This window comes from Anolis carolinensis, chromosome 3 (genome assembly GCF_035594765.1).
Source record: "Anolis carolinensis isolate JA03-04 chromosome 3, rAnoCar3.1.pri, whole genome shotgun sequence".
Lineage (NCBI taxonomy): Eukaryota > Metazoa > Chordata > Lepidosauria > Squamata > Dactyloidae > Anolis > Anolis carolinensis.
In genome coordinates, this window is record NC_085843.1 from 22,034,322 (window position 1) to 22,048,328 (window position 14,007).

The 14,007-nt window shown below is 37.9% G+C and overlaps 1 protein-coding gene across 4 annotated transcripts in view; it reads left to right on the plus strand.

Annotated features, from left to right (window-relative positions):
- Nucleotides 1–14,007, plus strand: part of arhgap42 (Rho GTPase activating protein 42) — a 210,307-nt gene that overhangs the window by 79,813 nt on the left and 116,487 nt on the right. For all 4 annotated transcript variants that reach the window (XM_062977124.1, XM_003219305.4, XM_062977123.1 and 1 more), the window contains exon 3: nucleotides 11,862–11,923. In XM_062977124.1, the coding sequence (XP_062833194.1) occupies nucleotides 11,862–11,923 (62 nt within the window). The remainder of the gene's footprint in view (nucleotides 1–11,861; nucleotides 11,924–14,007) is intronic.

Consider the following 14,007-nt stretch of genomic DNA (forward strand, 5'->3'; position numbering starts at 1 on the left):
GAATGGACAATGTGCCTAAACTGTGGCATTCAGGCATGTATCTGGGGGGTGGGGGGAGGCTTGAGGGGCTTCAGCCCCCCCCCCCAAAATTCTCAGGGTGGTCCGCGAGAAGGCCTTACATTTATTATTTAAACTGTTATGTTTATTCATATCATGATCTGATAACCATGCTCAATATTTCCCGTATGCATGGGGGTATTGGGATAACGATACAAAAGGTTTGCTAGGGTAGACCCTCTCCCACTCAGACTCAGCCCCCCCCCCCCCCGGAAACAAAATCCCAGCCCCTCCCGAATCAAAATCCTGGCTACGGGCCTGGAATATCGGAAAGAGATCTCATTCACTGACAACACTTACACCTACATCACATAAGGCTTCTGTAAACATGGGAAATGTGCATTTTGAGGTATTATTTGAAGTAAAATGTGTGCAGTATGCAGAATGGATATATGAAAGTTAGCCTGATTCAATTTCCCCACCTCCCTAGCCTTGGCTGGTAATGTAGATTCTTTTAAGTTATACAGTTGGCCCTCCATATCCATAATTTTGATATCCATTGATTCAATGATCCAGAAGTCCCCAATCAGTTTGGCCCATAGGGCTAGTCATAGAGATTATATTTGTCTTCTCTTTCATACTGGCCTGGAACATACCTTACACTATGAACATTGTGGAACTACATTATCCCATATGTAGAGAAAGCCAGATGGTGTAATGGTTTGAATGTTGAACTAGGACTCTGGGAGACCAAGGTTCAAATCTCCACTGTGCCATGAAAGCCCACTGGGAGAAAACCCACATGGGCAATTTACACGCAGGTCGGAACAAGACTGCTTCAGCTGGTCCAATGGACGGCAGCCAGGCTGCTCACCGGAGCGGCGTACAAGGAGCATGCCACCCCCCATTATGTCAGCTCCACTGGCTGCCAGTCTGCTACCGATCACAATTCAAAGTGCTGGCTTTGGCCTACAAAGCCCTAAACGGTTCCAGCCAAGTCTACCTGTGCAACAAATTTTCGGGAAATCGTGCAATTGATTATGGAACGGCCTTAGACCTTGCCTTTGGATAATGTGTCTCAACATTGAATTGTATCTTAACTGTTTTTTATGTATGTTCAATTTTAATTTAATCTTATTTCATGTTTTATGCTTTAGGAACTATGTAGTGCCGTTGTAAGCCGCCTTGAGTCCCCCAGGGGTAGAGAAAGGCGGGATATAAATATGGTAAATAATAAACAAATCTAACTAAGGAAATACTATAATAATTTGCATTAGGGTTGCAATAACTTGAAAGCATACAACAGAGTATCCTGATGATAAGAAAACATCAACCGTAAACTTCCGTAAAGTTGTGGCATCCTATGTAGATTTTGGAGGAGTGTTGTAGGAGCATGTAAATAATGTCTGTGAACTGCTCCAAATGGCCATCTTTCCAACCTCTTGTTATTTTGCTGGTGCTGACAGACTTACATTGCTTCTTTTCTGTTGCTGTTTCTGTGTAATGGTTTCATTTTTCACTTTCCCCAAAGGAAGAGTCATCCACGTATCTTAGTATCAGCTGTTATTGATATCACCGGCCAGGACACATTTTGTGCCTAAATATTTCTGAATGTATTTGCCCTAAGGTAAAGGTAAAGGTTTCCCCTGACGTTAAGTCCAGTCATGTCTGGCTCTGGGGGTTGGTGCTCATCTCCACTTCTAAGCCGAAGAGCCGGCGTTGTCCGTAGACACCTCCAAGGTCATGTGGCTGGCATGACTTCATGGAGCACCGTTACCTTTCTGCCGGAGTGGTACCTATTGATCTACTCACATTGGCATGTTTTCGAACTGCTAGGTTGGCAGAAGCTTGGAGCTAATAGCGAGCGCTCACTCCGCTCCCAGGATTTGAACCTGGGACCTTTCGGTCTGCAAGTTCAGCAGCTCAGTGCTTTAACACACTTCGCCACCGGGGCTGATTCCAAAAACGGCACCACTTTTCCCCTATCAGCTTTAGTTAGTGAGATAAAGAACATATGCTATCTACCGGTCACTATTTCTTCTCCCATAGAAAACCATGATAACCATATCTAAGAAACTAGAACTGATTCAGTTTGTCCAATGAAATTTAATGAATCACCCCCCCCCCCCGAAATATAATAGGAACAGACCTAAAAACCAAGACACCAACACAAGTTTTGGTTGGGCTGTGTAATTGGATCACTAACATTCCCAGGTTTGCTTGGCAATCAAAATTATAGAGACTTCAAATGTTCTGTTTCAGAAGACTGTTAATGCAGTGGACAACCAAGATGATATGGATTTAAAATGAAGTCTGTTTTAAAAAGTAATATGACTAATTTTTTTTAAAAAAAACAATTTAAAAAGAAATTGTGACTTACTAAAAAATAAACATGCCAAAGCCTATAATAACATTCTCTCAAACATGAAAACATTCATTTAGAAGCCTTCATTCACCATGAAGAACCGTGAGAAAAAATATCTGCCAGGGAGGTCAAACATTCTATATAAGGCACAATGGGTCATTGTTATATGCTATAATTTGCAGGTCATCTGGCACAGTCCTATATGAGTGAGCAAAATAAGGAATGTGTCCAGATGCCGAGTGTCTGAGATTTTCTCCTGAAAGCCAAGATGGGGCCCAAATCTTCACCTCAGAGTCGAGGTTGGCTTACAAAACACAAATTGTCTTTGTATTCCAATTTATCTAACATCATTGACGTAATATTTTACTCATAGATCAGTAATAGACAAATCCTATTGGAACTAGAAAAATAAGAAAAGATGGTTTGAGAAATGGGCTTACAGAAAAGACTGGGTATAAATTGCAAAGAAGCTGCTATTCTTTGTCCCAGTAGCATGGTGTTATATTATGTGATTGTGGACTAATGGTGATTCCACATTATTCTTATAAGCTTCGTAATTTGACAGAAGGACTATCTAACCCAGTGGCTCCCAAACATTGGTCCTTCACGTCTTTTACTTTTCACACAATTCCTGACGGTTGACCAAGTCATCAAGGTCTTTTGAGAGTTGAAGTTCAAAACATCAGGAGGACCAATGTTTGAGAATCACTGGTAGCCATTACAAGCATTAAGGTCCAACTTTTGGAATGGAGATGCCATCTAGGATCATCCATAGTAATTCTTGAGCCAAATAGATTTGGAGGTTAAAAGTAACTTGTTAAAACATACTAAAGTTCTGAAAATTATGTAAAGTGCTATTCAAGTATCTATGTAATTGGGAATGTTCACTTGAAGTTTTGGTTTATTTCAAACCAGTTTTTGAAAGCGCCAACAGTTTCTGAAGTAGTTTTAGATCTTAAAATCCATAGTCCCATTGGGAGGGATGGAGCTTGTTCTCTGAAATCCAGCCAACATCTTTGGCAGAACTGCTTCCTTAATGCAACCACTCATAGATCATTTCTGGATCCTGCTGTCATTACATCATCCCTGGAGCCTACCCTGGGTGATCTCATGCTGCTATCTAGTTAGAGCCAATTTACCCAACTATGTTTTTTTGCTAACTAGTATTTGATGCTAATTACAAGACAACATGGATCTTGAGGTGTGCTTTAGACAGCAAACCCGTTTCTTAAGCCATGATTTATTAAACCATGGAAATGGGAATCCAACTGTGTACATATACCACTGCTTCAGTCCTTGCTTTATAGCTCTGACACTTCTATATTAAATCAATTTCCTAGTTAATAGTGAAGAAGAAACAAAGCTAGTTTCAAATCCATTAAATTCATGAGCTTAAGGGGGATCCAACTGAGAAAAAGTGCACATTGATTCTTTCCAATCTGATAAATTGACACAAGTACTTTTAATGTGAAGTGGTACCGTACTCTACATATAAGGAGACTAATGAGGAAAAGGTATTGGGATAAGCTTCCAAAACTTAAAGTTAGAATGGACCTCAATTCCTGTAAATATAAATACTTTGAATTAGGTGGTGTGTTTGGCCTGGTTGGTAATAGATTACAAAGAAGTGAGGGAACAAACCCTGAGATCACTTATTAATAAATAATATAAACATATTTGGGAATACAGTTTAAGATGTCATAAGCATCAGTACACTCATTCCATTTTTTCTACTGAAAAAGAAACTTAAGATTCTTTTCTGGTCAGATAAAGATGACAAATTTACTGTCTTTTCTGGATTTGGAAAAACAGCTGCAAACCTGTTATAATTGTTAAGGTTAGTAATCACCAAATATATAGCAAGAAAAATATATATGGAAAAATATGTGGTAAAAGGTGAGAGTTTACTTTTTGGTGGGAGAAGCTAAAAGAAGCATCAAACCCCCCCCCCCCCCCCAAATTCTCTCCACCAAGGCACTTCTTTTAGCCTCTTTGAAAGCCTGGGTAGGGAAATGGTGGCAGCAGCTCTTTGCCCCTTCCCCTTAAAGGGGTACTGAAAGAGTAGGCTCTGTTCAGAGGTGGGGATGTTTCTATATAAATAAAACTCATAAGCCACCATAGGCTTTGTTGGCTAGTTTCGATGGGAATTGCAGTCCAACAATGTCTCAAACACCACACTTTTGTCTGCATAGAATTTAAAACAGTCACCTTGTAATAACTTATTAGTTGCCCCATAGTCTATAGCAGTGGTTCTCAATCTTGAGTTCCCAGAAGTTTTTGGCCTTCAACTCCCAGAAATCCTAACAATTGGTAAAATGACTGGGATTTCTGGGAGTTGTAGGCCAAAAACATCTGGGAACCCATAGCTTATCATTGGGTTTCAGTAACTGCTAGAATACACAGGTTCATTGGCACTTCTAGAAAATTTTTGAGCATAGAATTTGTTTCAGTGGAAGAATTCTTAGGCTAAGGGTGAATATCATGGAAAATCTAAATGGCATTGCAAGTTTCAACTGATTGTAAAGTTTATAGTGAGTAGTGAAGCACTTCTCATACTACAGAAAATATAGGTCATCCTCATGGTGGGCTGAGCAGAATTTGCAGGAAAATCCTGTGGAATGTAGCAGATTTGTCCTTAAGAACCCTAGAGTGGCACCCAAATGTTATCTATTCAAGTCCCAAATAAATGTTTATTAACCTATCTTATTGGTCTTTAATGGATATGTCCTCAAGCCATGGTGACCATGAACATAAACTTCAGAGGACAGGAGAGATTGAAAGAATGAGCAGCAATTCAGTATGGTACTCTCCTAGTGAGCCACGACACATGGATTTTGTTTGGAGATGGTGGAGCAATACCACTTTACCCCCCAACGAAAGGAGGGGCAACCACAAGTAAAAGTACAACATGTGTGACAAGTAACAGATCATAAAATGGTTAAAACTGACTCATTTCTGTAGGGAGATGAACTGGAAATAGTTTGTCTTGCTGACTTATACAAGGAACTTAACTGTTTTACAAAACACTTGCTTGAGTAGAATGCAAATTCAAACAATATGCTCCTTACCGTCTTTAGCACAAATGAATATGATGTCTTTGCCTGTCAATTTGAAAGAGATAAAGTTAGTCTTGCATGAATTGTAAATTTAAGATAATTACATATCTACAATAATTTCATATTCACTTGTACTGACAATAAAAACCAGAATTTTGGAGATGTCTGTTGTGGTTTGTCTGTAGAAGATGATTTTACTAGAATATATTTATTTGATACTTACCAGTTGCACATCACTTAAAATCTCTCGGTGGTAGAAATGTAATCTCTACATATATCACTGCAGAAGGAGAGATGATAAGATGCAAATTTGAAATGGTTCCATACTTTTGCATACTTGGTAGTGGTTTCTATTCAGTAAAACTGAGGGTCTCTATTATTACTGGGACTACTGTAGCACCATGTGACACCAACGTGCTGCAAGCTTTCCCCTTTCTGCAGAGTAACTCTTGGCTTATTGATGGGTCACATCAAAATCCATAATTTTGGCTTCAAAACCTGCCCGCAATTTATTCATGAGGTCTACTTGTACGTTAATATATATATGGAATACATCTGATTCAGTGTTTGCAGAGTATGGTAGAACATGAGATTAACATGTTTGTTCAAAAGACCCCTTTCTCTGAGCAACTTTCCCAATGGCAAACTGGGAGAGAGAATTTTATTCCATTTATATATGACACTTTTGTTCTTCAGTAGAACCCCAGGCAGTTCACCCAAAACTGGTGAAGACGGATGCTGAAGGTACAAGAGGCAAGAAGGGCAACTTTGCTGAAATAACCTTACCTCTGTTTATTTAGTGTGTGTTGTCAAACCATGGCACAGCCCCCTAAAAAGGATTTATAGTTCAGTAAGAAATTACAAATTAATGTATGATTTTTCCTTTTTATTGAAAACATTTTCTGGAGGTCCGGAGTTGCAAACTTCCAAAGATTTAGAAGATTGGGAACAGACCTAACAGTAGCTGTACACCTTAAACCAGAGGTCCCCAAACTAAGGCCCGGGGGCCGGATGCGGCCCTCCGAGGTCATTTATCCAGCCCCCGCCCTCAGTTTTATAATATAATACATTGTATATACATATAATATTGATAATAATATTATAATGTAATACAATATAGCACTAATAATAATACCATATAATAATATTAATTATATATTATATATTACATATAATATTACTAATAATATTACAGTATAGTGGTATAGTTCAATATAGTAATATATAATGCTAATATTGTACTATGCTAATATAATATAATATATTGTATGCACATATAATTTGTAAGCCACTCTGAGTCCCCTTTGGGGTGAGAAGGGTGTGATACAAATGTACTAAATAAATGCAGTATATAAATAAATAATAAATAAATACATTTTAGACTTAGGCTCGCCCAAAGTCTGAAATGACTTGAAGGCACACAACAACAACAACAACAACCCTAATTAACTTGACTATCTCACTGGCCAGAAGCAGGAGCACACTTCCCATTGAAATCCTGCTAAATGTATGTTGGGTTAAAATTGTTTTTATTTTTAAATATTGTATTGTTCTTTCATTGTTGTTGTTGTTGTTGTTGCTTTTGCACTACAAATAAGACATGTGCAGTGTGTATCGGAATTTGTTTGGTTTTTTTTTTTTCAAATGATAATCTGGCCCCTCAACAGTCTGAAGGATTGTGGACCGGCCCTCGGATTAAAAAGTTTGAGGACCCCTGCCTTAAACTCTATCATGTCTAACCTTTTAAAAAGTGTATCAATTTATGATTTCTGTGTAGCTTGTATCTTTCTTACTATGTACTGTATCAATTGATTACATATAGTGTAGAAACTGTTTCTTATATGTATCAAAATATAACTGAAGGCAGCCACCTCCCTGTGACTTTGGGATTGGGCTCATTCACTAAACCTAACTATTTCCCAAGTCAGATAACTATCAGAAACAATGTGTGTATATAAAGATAAATTATCTTCTTTACCAGCCAGAGAAGCTCAGGATGTTTGTCCATGTAACTTGAGGCTGAGAGTCTGCCACTCCCATGGGAGAGGGGGCTTAGTATATGTGCATTCATTAAGTTTCTATACTGACAACCAAGTTGTTGATTGCATAAGATTAGCACCTTTGTCTTTTGAGCTTTAGTCCTTTGATGGAACTGGATGTTTGAGTTAATCCAAAACTCACCAGCATATCTGTACAGTTGTTTCCTCATGGGCTGCACCTTCCCAGTGGGTGTCAGTGCAGTGGATTGACTCCTTGCATAGACCCGTCCCTGGCTGCCATTCTCCCCGCCATGGAAATCCCTGCCTGTAGGCTGTGATGTCAAGGAAATCCCCAGCCAGTCCAGGGCAAATCCTAGCTGGCCTCTTTCTCAGCCAATCAGGAGAGGGAGTGGGAAGTCTGTATAACTATCAGAAGATTTCTCTGTATGTTTATGCTTGTGCCTTTTGAAACAAATTGCTTGTACTTGCATCCTTTTGACCAAAATGTAATAAACCTCTGTGGCTTATCTTCAACCCGGTGAGTTTGTTTCTCTGTCCTGGTCTATGTGGTTTAGCTTACATTCGCCGATTATAGACTTTCTAAGAGCGGTCCTAACTGAAATCACTATATGTCCACACACAAATAAGCATTCATGTATTGGAAGGTTATTTTGTGTGTCTGGGAAATGTATCTATGAATCTCTATTTGCCTGACTTCTGTATGAGAGTTGAGAAGTCAGCACTTGTTCATTTTCTTTCTTAATATTTACAAATAATTACTAATATAACGTGAAAATTTATGAAACAGTTTAAACTTTTTTGGAAGGTAAAACTTGTTTGCATTAATATTGCCATAGTACTCTACTTGAATGTAAGAACCTTATTCCATCTTTTTCTAAGTCTGTCTTCTACTTTGGGTATAAAATGAACTGTTTTATCAGTGGTCTTGCAACAGAATGTGAGAACATCTGCTCCGATCTTTCACATTTTATTCATTTTGGAGGGGAGCCATTCTGCCCAATTATTTAGTGTAGAAGGTTCTCAATATTGCCCCCATTTCAATTTTTCAATTTAGTTATATATTTTTAAATCACTCTTCCGTTTCTGCTTCCCTTCCATATTTTGATTTAATATAATAGTTCTGGCCAGACTCTCTAATGATTTAAACACCATGGCAATATATTAATTCCACATTTATTTGAAAATATTGTTATTCCCAAAGAGAGGCTTCTCAGAAATATGTTGGGTTTGTGTAGTAATCTCTGTTTTAGTAAAGTTGGCAACTTGCTCACTTGATCCTTTGGCTTACTGTAGTGAATTGATTTCAGATGAAAGGATTTAAATAAGATGGTTCAGGTCAATGGCATTGCTGCAGTTTCCTCTTTTATGTTATTTTCCCCTCTTTAAAACAATGAGAGGTAGGGAGAAATTGTGATCCAGGTACAAAGGAGTACAGGGTTCTATTGTCTTTTAATAGAAAAATCTCAGTAATGTTGTGATTTACTCGTCCTGGCAAAACCAGATGCACTTAGCAAAATGTACTGTTCTCTATAGTCCTAAAATATGGAAGCTCTTGTTTGTATATAGTCCCTTTGTAATAAATAACAATGCATACATGAGGTGAAACAAGCCAAAAAGCCAAAAATGTATATAGAATGTATGTAGAATGCCTGAAAAGTTGGGGAAATGCTGACTGAAATCACTGATTTTCAGTTACTCCACAGACTAGCATATAATTGATTTGAACTCGGTTTCCTATTTTGTGATTCATGTATTTCAATTATATGAATCAAGACCCAATAAATGCAGTAATGCAGGAATTTTGGTTCAGGTGACTTTCTGATTTCTGAATAGTTTAGTCACTTGTGGAGCAAGGGATGATGTGGGAGTGAAACAGTTCCAGGTAACAGCATGTAGCTTGTTCACAGTAAGTTAGAATTCTCTGAAATTTTATGTTCTCTGTTTTGTGGAAATGCTTTTGCTGGGAGAAATGTAGTCATCCAAATTGCACAATTGCCTTTTCTTCTAGAAACTGTTCTTGTTTAGAAGAACAGGTAATTGTACCTTATTATATAGAATTAATATAAATGAAATGTTTTAGTCATAGTACAACATGATGAGCATTACTGTCCCTGAATACTCAGTCTTGTCATTCCTCATGTAAATTCAACAGGAAGAATTTTCGGTGGCCTTCTCGTTACACAAGAAACAGCAAACAAATTGTATTATTTTGTCATTAAGTTTGAGAAGGCTACAAACAATCATATCTCCTAAACAAAGAGTTGTGTGGCCGTCCACATGATGATGTTGAACTATGATTCCCACTAGTCCTTGCCAACATAACAGTTGTGAGAAATGATGGACTACAATCATATGGAGCATCAGTGCTCTAGCAATCTTTGCATCCCCCTACCATTATATGTACACGTTCCTACTGCATGGAGAGCAGATTTCAGAATGTAAGTATTCTGATCCCTTTTGTATCCATTCAGCAATGAACAGGGATGCTTTTTGCTGTATCTGCGCAAAAATATGTATATGTAAAGCATGAATTCTCCCTTCAACAGTATGTTGAAAAGGTCCATTGCGTTGCTAGGGCAGCTTAAGTGTGTATTTCTAATAATGGAAAGAAAAACATATTTAGAAGAGCTGCAGAAATAAGGAAAGGTAACTCGATGGGTGACCCCCCCCCCCCCCCACCCAAATGAATTATTCTCAGCTTTTGTGAGTTAATTCTTAAGGCAAAAAATCACTTTTTGTGTTTTTCATATTTAGAAAATGAAAAAATGTGTTTTTCATATTTAGAAAATTTTTTAAATATAGCTGATCATTTTTGAGCAAATTACAGCCAGTTCTCCCCATTTTCAGGTTTTAGTTTTGTAGATTAGATTCTTCACAGATTTGATTAAAAACATTCATTTTAAGAGTTTCTAGGTTCTCCAGGTTCACCGTGTAACACAAAATAGTTAGAACCACTAAAAAGAGAGTTTCTACATCTCCAATCTGTTTCTCAAATGAACCAGAAATGGGCTCAAATAACACTCCCTACTGTGTTGTCGAAAGTTTTCATGGCTGGAATCACAGGGTTGTTGTGTGTTTGGCTGTATGGCAATGTTCCAGAAGCATTCACTCCTGACATTTCACCTACATCTATGGAAGACATTCTCAGATGTTGTGAAGTTCAAACACTCACTACTGTTTGAATATAAATGACATTTGAATAGATAATGTACCAGGTCCTTTATTACTTAGGCCAAAGGTCCTCAAACCTTTAATCAGAGGGCCAGTTCACAGTCCTTCAGACTATAGTTTGGGGGGAAATGAATGAATTCCGACGCACACTGCAGGTATCTTATTTGCAATGCAAAAAATGTGAAAGAACAGTAGAATATTTAAAATCAGGAACAATTTTAACCAACATAAAGTTACCAGTATTTCAATGGGAAGTATGGACCTGCTTTTGGCTGATGAGATAGTCTGACAGGCTGGAAAATTCACAGCAACCCAGTGATTCCGGCCATTAAAGCCTTCGACAACACAATAACTGTTGTTGTTGTTGTTGTTGTTGTGTGACTTAGGGCAACCCTAAGACTTAAGTTTATAGTGAGGGCTGGGTAAATGACCTTGGAAGGCTGCATTCAGCCAGCAGGCCTTAGTTTGGGGACCCCTGACATAGGCACTACGTATGCACGCCCTGAAAACTTCTGTGAAGGATCATTGTTTCCATCATCTCAAACCAAAGACAAATAGAAGTAACATGTTGATTCCTTCTCATCTCAAGAAACAGATATTTTTCTCTCATGGATTCTGAATTAGCTTTTGGTAGCCATTTCAAAGTCCTAGAGTAAAATAGTAATATTGGATTGGACTCTGATGCAGCAAGGATTCAGCCCTGGCGGATCCCTTTACCAGCGAGAATTTCATTACTTAATGAAATTAAGTAATGACTCTTCATTGAGTGTGTGTCTATATATATTGAACGTGTGCATATATATATCCAGTTGTGACTCTTCATTGAGTGTGTATATTTTATTTCGTGTCAAAAGCATTGGTACAGCAAATACATTTCAAATAATGGAAATAAAATAGAAAAGAAAAGAAATCACAAGCAACAGCAACCGCATTGTCTGTAGCTTTAAACAACTCCTCCTCCGTACATGAGGCAGGGCATTGTGGGCAAGCATACATATGCTGAGTTGTTTGTTCAGCTCCACAGTCACACAAGGTGGAGGATTCCTCCAGGTAGTGCCACCTTGCCAAGTTGTCTTTAGATCTGCCCACTCCACTTCTGAGTCTGTTCAGGGACTTCCAAGTTGCCCATTCCTGGTTTGCCCCTGGAGGAAGACCCTCTTGGGGGGCCATCCAGTTAGAATTGCCAGGTTTAGCTGCCCAGTGTGTATATATAAAGGCAATAAAGAATGAGTATAAAATAATTCTGTTTTCTTTTTTGTATTTATTTTGTAGCCCAGTCATTGAAGGAGTTCGCTCGATTACTGATTGCAGTAGAGGAAGAGAGAAGACGCCTGGTAAGTCTGTGTGACAATGTGCTTGTACAGTTTCACATTTCACTTAATAAGTCAGTCTGCTTTCTCCTGGAAAGCTTCTATTTCATGTTTATGAAAATCACAGGACTCAAGAAACTAGTTTTGACTGCCTCCTGATGAATGACAAACAGATTGTTTTGTGGTTGGAATTCCATGTATCTTGTTGAGCTCACTTTCATACTTAGCAAATTCAGGTAACTGACATAATCCTCATTTTTTCTTTTTAATCCCCCTTAAATTAAGAATCCCACCCCTTCTCCAGCTCACTGTATTTTAATGCTGAATGCAGAGAAGAATATGTAGAGGATGAAGACAACTGTTCCCTATCCATCCTCGAGCAATTTATTTGCTCCCTTGAATAGAATTACATTCACTTAGCAGCATGCAGTTAGTTAGCACTTGCAGCATATAAAATTAGTGCTATTAGTTTGTAATGGGATGGACAACTTCAGCAAGCCCAGAGGCTAGTTTTATGCCCACAGAACCTTCTGAGAACTACATGGAGTGCCCCAAATCCCAAAGAACCACAAAACAAAACTGAAAGTAATCAAAAGCCCACCATTTTTCTCTTTGTGTTTTTTTATGTTAAGGTGTGCTGATAAGACATTGCAGACTATTTAAAAAGAGAGTTTATCAGAAAAGCCAGAATTGAATGATGCCAGGGACCTTGGCAGGGCAGCACTGTGATTTATTGTCAACATTTGTGTTGGAAATAGCAACCTCCCAAGCCTCACACTATTTGATTTATTAATGTATATATTTGCTAACCTGTATTCTATGTGCATGTTGATTTCCCAGTTTGTATCTCTTTGGTGTTGGAAGAGCTATAGACATGTGATTGTACTGAGCATGTTTAGATTCAGGACTCCATTTTGTATTCAGTCTTGCATCACACCTCAGTGGAGGTGGATGTATGTATGTGTTTGGTCTTCAATGAAAGCAGGTTGCTGTTTGGATTTCAATAGAGATGGATACTTTAGGACTTCAATTGATACAGTATGATTATGGACTTCAGTGAGTACAACTATACTAGAGAGGGCCTTTTCAGTGGGTGGCCCTGTGCCTCTGGAACTCCCTCCCTAATGAGGTACGATCAGCCCTCTCCTTACTGGCCTTTCGTTCACAAATTAAAACCTTTCTGTGGAGCCAGGCTTTCCCAGACGAATGAAAACAGGCATTGCCAATCTTGATAAATAATTTGATAATACCTGACAAATAACTTTAGTGGCCGGAGGTTATGGATATTTTTAAATGGTGCTTGCTGCAAGTTTTAAAAATTGTTTTATTTGATATGTTAATTGGGTTTTTATATTAGGATAATGTTTTAATCTGATTTTGTACTGCGGTCGGATGTATTTGTATGAATTTTATATGTTGTACGCTGCTTTGAATCCCACCCACGGGAAAAAAGCAGGACAGAAATAAATAAATAAATAATACTATGGATTATTGATTAAGAATAATGCCCTGTGTACTCAACACAGAGAGAAGCTATATCCTATTTATAACAACTTCAATAAAATGTGCCTGTAAGATGAATTAATACAAGACTTTTATGAGTAAACAAGATATGTAATTTTTCAAAGAAGACTTGTTTTTTTTATCTATTAGTGCATATTTTAACTAAGATGTTTAAAGGGAGTGTATATCTTTTGGGCAACTGCAATTACAACTGCAAAGAAACATCTTTAAAACTCTGCTAACCAAATATATTTTTGTAGTGGCATGTCTTTATCCTTGGCAGTTTAAAGACATAGTTCTTCAGTTTCATAGCTGAGTTACCTGTGTGCCATTACATGAATGCTTGTTAATATCACTTATTCAAAGAGTTGACTTCTAACAAGGTCATCCTTTTCTTGACTAGTAGTTTTCAAAAGGTGGTCTCCACATATTCATGGAGATTCACATTTGCCAAAAAGTTATGTTCCCAAGAGACTGGCTGCAGTTATTTTCCAACAGGTTATGGAATTTGCAATAATTTGCCTGTTGTGGCACAGGGCAGTGCACTTTTTCTGTAGGAATAACAAAATATCAGGGCAATAAATCAAGTAATGTATAAATTATAT